The sequence below is a fragment of the Symphodus melops genome, assembly GCF_947650265.1.
Source record: "Symphodus melops genome assembly, contig: scaffold_445, whole genome shotgun sequence".
NCBI classification, from domain to species: Eukaryota; Metazoa; Chordata; class Actinopteri; order Labriformes; family Labridae; genus Symphodus; species Symphodus melops.
The window spans coordinates 7,501-16,873 of NW_027636593.1; the positions used below are offsets into that span (position 1 = coordinate 7,501).

Below are 9,373 nucleotides of genomic sequence, written 5' to 3' on the forward strand. Positions count from 1 at the left end.
TATTTTCCCGACTCATCCACCTTTTGTAAAGATGGATCCCTGAATAACCCTCCTCCGGCCCTCCTCTGTTTTCTCATTCTCGCCGGCCTCTATCCGATCGCCTCGCTCTTTTATTTTCTCTCCCTCTCTCATTACCGTCGAGCCATCTATTTATCCTCCTCTTCCTCCGTCGCTTCCCGACCCGCTGAATGAATCCATAAAGTCTTGATTTATTAATCGAGCCCGGCTGCACTTTTACTGTCCCCATAAAAACGGGAGCGAAACACCCAGACTTCCTCTTCTCCTTCCCTCCTCTTTATTTCCTCTCCTCCACATCTCCGTCTTTCCTCTGTCTGAGTTACGACCGTTTACAGATAACGGTCCGTGTACAGGAAAAGGAGATAAACAGACGACGGGCAAAGAGGAGGAAAAGTTAGTCGATTAGTTTCCAATCTGATAACAAAGTGTGTGTGTGTGTGTGTGTGTGTGTGTGTGTGTGTGTGTGTGTGTGTGTGCATTATAATTAGAACGATTTGGTGCATGGTAATTTGCAATATGCGAGTTTGATTGAATGCGTGTTTGTGCGTAATAGCATTGGCACTTTCTAATGGAGGTTCATTACTGACGAAACTATCGAGCGAGCACCAAACAAATTGGAGCAGAAATCAACCTGCAGAAGTGAAGAAGAGTTTAATCGACGTTTTCTTTGGAGCAGCTCGTGAACAAACCGAGAACAGAGTAAACTCCAGGGAAGTTTTTGAATTTAAAGCATCTCTCCTCTAAAGTCGACTCCAACAACCCTTTGGTGACGTTTTTCCCCTTTTCAATGGAGGTCGAGGAAATCTCAGTTAAAATGAAGTCAGTGTTTTTTTTATCAGATACTGTTGTGACTCCGTTAGACCACTCAGTAGAACTACTGTCATTATAGTCCAACTCTGCAACAGTAGGTGGCGCTATTCCCCCTTTTCAGTGAGTTAATTTGGGACCTTCCTCCAGTTCACACTTCACACACGCTCTTCACTTTCACTTTTAAATGTGAAGCTAACAATGCTGTTAGCTTGTGGACGCAGACAAAAGGAAAACAACAATGCACTTACGCTGCTCGACTTCTGGGTCAAAGGTCGGCGTGGGAGCGCTGCAGCATGTGGTGCAAATTACCTCGGCCACTTTGGGCCCAGTTTAGATGTGTACACGCATCAACCGCTAAGCTAATTAGCCCTGTGTGTTCGTCCGACTTCAAGAAATCTAAGTAGAATTTCAGTCCGACTGAAATGTTTATTTTTACTTTTTGAGTCATATTTTATTCGACTAACAATACACAGACAATTTCTAACTGCAGATGAACGCACTGATGGAATGAATTATGACGCCATGATCATAACTTCACAAAGCCTGATGCTGTGTTTAATACGCGTCTACTGAATTATCCAAACTGTCGATCAACTTATGACGTTGAGAATGCTAATTCTCCGCTAATGCTAATGATGCTAACTGTTGTGATGTTTGATACTTTAATCAATGAGTGGACGTGTTATAGCAGCTAGCTGGTTTGGAAGTAGTTATTTGAGTATTTTGAGTGTTGATTGCACCGTTGAATTGATTATTAGCAATCAGTCCTTCGACTTTATTGGAAGGTTTAAAGCTTGAACGGGTTAAAGACTTTGTCTGCTTCATTTTCAGTGTCACTTTGGTGGAAACCAGACTGGTGTAACCAACAACCAACTCTGCCAAGATAACACCCAGCAGCCTTTTCCTGCCCCCTCCCCTTCATCGACACATGACCCGAAAGTTTCATCCGACCAGCAAAGACCGACTCCTCAGGTGAGTCGCTGCTGTATTGGATGTGTTCGTTGGTTGTCTGCAAGTAAAGCATGAAGTCACTGAGGGGTTAACTCTAACTCTGGGTGTGCCAAGGGGTTTTTTTTCCTTGAAATGTTTCAGTCACGAGACGATGAACTGATCCCTGAAACCTCCGAGGAGTAACAGAAGCTTTTGGTTCCTCAGGTTGAAGAAGAGCCGTCCTGTGGGGAAGAAGCCGAGTGCAGTTTCTCCGAACAAAGGTGAGAAACACAGAAACTGTTTAGTGCAGACGGAGAGATAGAGGTGCAGACCTATTTAACTTTATAAATCACCCAGCTCAGGGTTAGCATGTTTATCTCTGAGGGTGCTAGCAGGTTTAGTTTTTGTCTTATTGAACTATCCGAGTTAGCTCGCTGGTTCTGATTTCTGCTTGTTTCATTACATTTGAGGACTTGTATAAGTAAACACCTCTAGAAATAAGAGCTTAAACTCCAACAGTCGTCTCAGAAGTGTCTCCCCTGTAGCCATGCTACAAATTCTGATCCGATTATTGGATTACAGACCAATAAAATGAGGAATTACCGTTGTCTTTCCTCCCTCTGAATGACTTCAAGCTGTTCCAAAGTTTTCTCCACTCTGCTGTAAATGTGATTCTGTCGGAGGAGTGGATGGTGCTGTATATATTTACCTTGTTAATTTGCACCCAAAGAAATGTAATTTAAAGGCCGGAGAACAGAAACTTCACAGTGTCCTTATAGTCCAAAGTTTGTGCATGAAGACATCTGTCATTGCTTTCCCCCCAAAAACGTCCACTTTGTGCTAGAACTGCATGTTTTAAGAATCTGAGGGATTGTGATAGATGCACTTGTTAACCTCCCCCCCCCCCCCCCCCAACCTCCAGCTCCCAGGCCCCCTCCTCCTCTTCCTCCCCCGCTCTCCTCTACCTCCTCCTGGCTGCAGCTTTGGTCCTCCTGGCCTGTCTGCTCTGGGTCGTCCTGGAGCCGCCGTGTCAGCGCAGCAGCAGGTTGCCTCGGAGCTTCCACCTCGCCCTCCGATACGTCAACGGACCCCCGCCTACCTGAAGACCTGCCCGGGACTCCCACAGACGGTTTGAACAAAGCACTTACTCTCAGGATCTATACAGGATGAAGGTTTGCAACTCTCCGTGCCAACAAGTTGCTCTTTTTAAATTCCCCACCGAACATGAAATGTTTGAAAGAAATCAGCAGGAGGAAACCAGAGATGATAAAAGTTCTGTTTTCTTCGTGGCAGGGCGCTCGCCGTCCCACAAAGTTAAACCAAAACGCTGAAGTTGGCGCTGCCTTTCCAAAAGTATTTATTCACATTAAACCTAAACTCAAGTAGAGCTTCATAAGACGCTCCACACAGAATCATGACCTCCCTGACTGCCGTCCGTGCTCCGCATGTTAAACTGTCGCTGCCACCTGATTCACCTCGCGCTGCAGAAAATCTGTTTTCTATCTCGGGTTGAATCTTCAAACTGCCGACTGTGTCTGCAGCTCGTGAGCTAGCTTAATGTCTGTAAAACGATGATGATCATGCACCAAGCGTTGATCTGTAAGTGCCTCGTTACGCCGTGATAGCACCATGATTGGATCCATGAAAAAGTCGTTTTTAACGGTGCAGAATCACGAGTTAGAAAATGTGTTCAAGTAAACAAAATGCAGGAAGCTTAAAGAAAAACAGTTTTTTTTTTTATTGTCCAGTCTTTAGTTGGAGTTCTCTTCTTGAAGATAAATCTTCCTGCAGAGACTTGAAACAAACCTGCAGCACAGAGTCGATCTATCACCGGCCCGGCGTGTTGTTAGCTAAATGTTTGTGTGCTGCGTTGGTCCAATCGGAGCTCACACATGATGCACGACGTACTTTACACTTTAATGTCTCTGCATTTTAAACACACACAGGTGTGTGCGTCTCCTTACAGGAAGACTGTCAGGATTTGTTCACACCTGAGCCGTTAGCTCTTTGTCGGATGTTTGTTGGATCAAAGAACTGAACTCTGGTCCACTTAAAAACGGGGTCTCGGTTCGAGTTCTGTTCACCAAACACAGGAAGTCAACAAAAAAGCAGCGTGGGGTTGAATTTGTCCGTCTTTAAAGGATGAAGAATATGTTTACCGAGCGTGGCTAACGTTAGCATAATATTGTGAATCTCGTCAGTTGAATGTTGCGTCGTTCAGCCCTCGATGTTCGACAGCGACTCCGTCCCGCCTCCTGTAACGTCCCCGTTTTGATCTTTTGGTGCAGTGCAGAGAAATTCTATCAAATTGTGGATTCCCAGCATTTCCCAGCATGCAGTATTTTGCATTCAATCTTAAAGTTCCTCTTTGGCAGTTTAGCAGCTCGTGTTTACGGAGGCTAATCGACCCGTTTGTCCCCGACTTTGTCTCTCTGTCTCACCTCTGTGACATCACATGGAAGGTTACAGGAGCGCTTTAAAAGTTTTATTTTCAGATTCTAGGAAGAAAAAAAAACGTAAGACATAAAAAGAAACTCCTCAAGGCAGCAGAAGATCTCAAACATGCATGTTGATGAGAATAAAATCACTGATTTATTCAATGGAGTCTGGTGGATTTGACGACCGGATGTTAACGGCTATTTGTGTTTAAAAAAAAAGAAGAAAAAAAAAGTGCTGCAGCACTGATTATTTTATATAGTTGTGACTGAAGAGTGGAGTCGACGAAGCCATTTGATGGAACTTCATCATTTAATAAATCCTCCATGTCTGGTGTCCTGAGGGGAAGCTGTCACTCTGGGTCACATCAACATTTAATACCAGGAGGATTCATTTCAACCTGCTGTCTGCACAACTCTGCATGAAGAAGATATAGATGAACCTTTTTCAGGCTTCATCAATTTAAAAAAAAAGGGAACTTAAACTGCTGCGTGCAACATTTCACTTTTGTACTTGCTTTTGTTTTGTTTTTGTACACATTTGAAAATAAATAAAATGAAATGAATGGATTATTTGTGTTTTCTAGATTTCTTTCGCAGTTTCCATTTAGACCTAACGCAACATTTGTGTGTATATACCTTTAAGACCTGAGGAGACATTTGTGTGCATATACCTTTAAGGACCTGATGAGACATTTGTGTGTATATACCTTTAAGACCTGATGATACATTTGTGTGTATATACCTTTAAGGACCTGAGGAGACATTTGTGTGCATATACCTTTAAGGACCTGATGAGACATTTGTGTGTATATACCTTTAAGACCTGATGAGACATTTGTGTGTGTATATACCTTTAAGACCTGAGGAGACATTTGTGTGTATATACCTTTAAGACCAAATAACACATTTGTGTGTATATACCTTTAAGGACCTGATGAGACATTTGTGTGTATATACCTTTAAGACCTGATGAGACATTTGTGTGTGTATACCTTTAAGACCTGAGGAGACATTTGTGTGTATATACCTTTAAGACCAAATAACACATTTGTGTGTATATACCTTTAAGGACCTGATGAGACATTTGTGTGTATATACCTTTAAGGACCTGAGGAGACATTTGTGTGCATATACCTTTAAGGACCTGATGAGACATTTGTGTGTATATACCTTTAAGACCTGAGGAGACATGTGTGTGTATATACCTTTAAGACCAAATAACACATTTGTGTGTATATACCTTTAAGGACCTGATGAGACATTTGTGTGTATATACCTTTAATGACCTGAGGAGACATTTGTGTGTATATACCTTTAATGACCTGAGGATACATTTGTGTGTATATACCTTTAATGACCTGAGGAGACATTTGTGTGTATATACCTTTAAGGACCTGAGGAGACATGTGTGTGTATATACCTTTAAGGACCTGAGGAGATGCTGGTGCCTGTTGTGTTTTTTGATGATTTTGAAATAATGCAGACTGAGTTAATTTAAAGGCTCGTACAGTCGGTCCAGATGCACCACGTCACTGTTTGACTAAGTGTATAAAAGCTCTGTGAAGCTGCAGTCAGGTGTTCTCCAGGTCAGGATCACATTGATTTGATAATCAGATGTGTGTTCATGTCACATGATGTGTTTATGTCACATGATGTGTTTATGTCACATGATGTGTTTATGTCACATGATGTGTTTATGTCACATGATGTGTTTATGTCACATGATGTGTTTATGTCACATGATGTGTTTATGTCACATGATGTGTTTATGTCACATGATGTGTTTATGTCACATGATGTGTTTATGTCACATGATGTGTTTATGTCACTCAGACGGGTTCAATCCACTAAATGTGTTTTATATTTGTCTTCAATGAAATGAGGTTTGATTCCTCGAAGGTGGATCAACGTCTCTCCCACCTGTTAGAATACTCTCAAGGTAAACAGTGTGTGTGTGTGTGTGTGTGTGTGTGTGTGTGTGTGTGTGTGTGTGTGTGTGTGTGTGTGTGTGTGTGTGTGTGTGTGTGTGTGTGTGTGTGTGTGTGTGTGTGTGTGTGTGTGTGTGTGTGTGTGTGTGTGTGTGTGTGTGTGTGTGTGTGTGTGTGTGTGTGTGTGTGTGTGTGTGTGTGTGTGTGTAAATGACAGCAGGGTTTAAGTTGTGTATTACAGCAGATTTGCGTGTTGGATCTCGTGCTTCACCCACGTGCCCGAAGAACGCCGAGTCACTGCAATCGTTGATACTGCTAATACACTTAGCAGGGATTAACAGTGTGTGTGTGTGTGTAAGCATGCATGTCGTTCTCATTGACTGTCAGTAGGAGGTGTGTGAGCACGTCTTCGTCTTTCTTGACTCCTTTTAAAGGTAGAAAACTTTTTTTCTGAGTTTGTCATAAAATCGTCTTTTTCCACTTTTCAGGATTTGTTTTTGGGAGATCACGAGATGCAAACGTGTAAAGTCTGAATCTGGGTCAGTTGGCTCCTCAAAGATTTGAGAAGTCCAGGTCGGGACGAGTCGGGAACCACGGATTGAAAACAACACGAGACATTTTTTAAAGAAGTGAAGAAATGAAACGTAAACAAACCGAATCATCTGTGTTGACAGAAAACGTAAACAAGCTCTCAGTACTTAACGATGCTAAGTAATCACATTAGCTGTAGATCCAGGTCTGTGTGTGTGTGTGTGTGTGTGTGTGTGTGTGTGTGTGTGTGTGTGTGTGTGTGTGTGTGTGTGTGTGTGTGTGTGTGTGTGTGTGTGTGTGTGTGTGTGTGTGTGTGTGTGTGTGTGTGTGTGTGTGTGTGTGTGTGTGTGTGTGTGTGTGTGTGTGTGTGTGTGTGTGTGTGTGTGTGTGTGTGTGTGTGTGTGTGTGTGTGTGTGTGTGTGTGTGTGTGTGTGTGTGTGTGTGTGTGTGTGTGCGTGTGTGTGTGTGTGTGTGCTACTGTTGACAGTCACTGTCAACAGTAGTAAGTGTGTGTGTGTGTGTCTTCAGCTTCGGTGTGTGTGTGTCTGTGTGTCTGTGTGTGCGTGTGCTACTGTTGACAGTCACTGTCAACAGTAGTAAGTGTGTGTGTGTGTGTCTTCAGCTTCAGTGTGTGTGTGTGTGTGTGTCTTCAGCTTCAGTGTGTGTGTGTGTCTTCAGCTTCAGTGTGTGTGTGTGTGTGTCTTCAGCTTCAGTGTGTGTGTGTGTGTGTGTGTGTGTCTTCAGCTTCAGTGTGTGTGTGTGTGTGTGTGTGTCTTCAGCTTCAGTGTGTGTGTCTTCAGCTTCAGTGTGTGTGTGTGTGTGTGTGTGTGTGTGTGTGTGTGTGTCTTCAGCTTCAGTGTGTGTGTGTGTGTGTCTTCAGCTTCGGTGTGTGTGTGTGTGTCTTCAGCTTCAGTGTGTGTGTGTGTGTGTGTGTCTTCAGCTTCGGTGTGTGTGTGTGTGTCTGTGTGTGTGTGTGTGTGTGTGTTTGTGTGTGTGTCTTCAGTGTGTGTGTGTGTGTGTCTTCAGTGTGTGTCTGTGTGTGTGTGTGTGTGTGTGTGTCTGTGTGTGTGTGTGTGTGTGTGTCTTCAGTGTGTGTGTGTCTTCAGTGTGTGTGTGTGTGTGTCTTCAGTGTGTGTGTGTGTGTGTGTGTGTGTGTGTGTGTGTGTGTGTGATGAAGATGGCGTGTGTTTGCTGGGACAAGGCGACTTTCTCTCTCTCTCTTGAGTGTGGAGAAGCGGTGGTGGCGGCGGCGGCGGCGGCGGCGGTGAGGGGAGGAGGCGAGCTGGAGGAACAATCGTGTGGATTGTTTCCCACAGCTGAGAAAACGCCTGAAATTCAGTTAGAGGGCGAATAATTCCACGTTAACGGAGGAATCTGAGCGTGGACTTTTAACCCCCGAGTCACCAGACGCCAGAACGCTTCGACCTGACGGAGTCATCAGGGACCGAACACAAACACCCTCTTCTCGTGTGCAGCGGGACGTCACGGCGTGAAGGTCGAGACCGTTACCGGAGGATAAACATCAGAGGAGGGATGAAGTCGTTGATTCTTTTAAAAAGAGGAACGACGTGTAAAAATAACGAGAATAAGAAAAATAAAAATAAGAGCAAAAATAAAATAAAAACTTCTGATTCAAAGACCTTCAACAAGTCTGGAGAATAAAACAACGATGCTAAAATAAGCACTTAAAATAAGTTAAAATAAAATAAGTACTTCAATAAAATAAAAATATTAAATATTTAAAAATATTTAATTTAATAAAATTAAATAATACTATAATAAAAAAAATACCAATATATGAATTTTTTTTAAAAAGCTGTCAAGTATAGAGAATAATAAAAACACAAAATGTTCAAAGGGAGCATGAAATAAATAAATAAAGGAGACTCTACTAACCAGGACACGGAGACAGATCCCGGAGCTGCTCCCTTTGGGAATTCCAGATATTTCTGAGCGTGTTTACGGAGAACACACACACACACACACACACACACACACACACACACACACACACACACACACACACACACACACACACACACACACACACACACACACACACACACACACACACTCCTCCGTGCTGCAGCGTATAGACGCAGCTGAGCAGCGTCTATACATTCCTTTACTCTCCGTCGACATATGAAGAGAATCAAACTGAGTTATTGATTGATTGAATTGATTGAATTGGAGTTCAGTGTGTAACGAGATTAAAGCAGCAGGCTGCAGAGACATGTAAAGTAAATTGATGTCAGTTGGAGACATGCTATTGATTGAATTGAGACGTAATGGAGTTATGTTGTTTACTGGTTAAACTACGAGCAGAAAAGACATGCAGCTCTCTCCCCTCGTGCGCACGCACGCGCGTGCACGCGCGGCTCCAGGCGGGACACACTCTCCCTGATCTCTAGAACTAATGAGCCGTTCAAATCGCCCGTCCTGGACGACCATATTTTGGGGGTTTCAGCGTCCTTAAAACACTCTTCTTCTTGGCTCTCTGCACGCTAGCGTCCAGAATCAGACTCCGACTTACGGAGCAGAAAACAATCTGAGTGTTTGTGCTTTAATCAAAAGTTTAGTGAGCGTATAAAATGTGATTCTCACATTAATATTCTTCCATTTCAGAGAGGAAGGTTTTTAATCCGCCGTCTTCATGTCCCACTTTTCTTCCTGCTCGTGTCTCACAGATTCAGACTCTCTCGTTCGTTTTACATGAGA

The 9,373-nt window shown here is 43.3% G+C and overlaps 1 protein-coding gene across 1 annotated transcript in view; it reads left to right on the forward strand.

The window, feature by feature from the left end:
* LOC306819325 (nesprin-2) overlaps positions 1 to 2,887 on the forward strand; it is a gene marked incomplete at its 3' end in the record, with an annotated part of 8,531 nt that extends 5,644 nt beyond the window's left edge. The window contains exons 10-12 of the mRNA XM_079373106.1: positions 1,660 to 1,800; positions 1,984 to 2,039; positions 2,740 to 2,887. Coding sequence (XP_079229232.1) covers positions 1,660 to 1,800; positions 1,984 to 2,039; positions 2,740 to 2,887 — 345 coding nt within the window. The remainder of the gene's footprint in view (positions 1 to 1,659; positions 1,801 to 1,983; positions 2,040 to 2,739) is intronic.
* Positions 2,888 to 9,373: the final 6,486 nt, after the last annotated feature.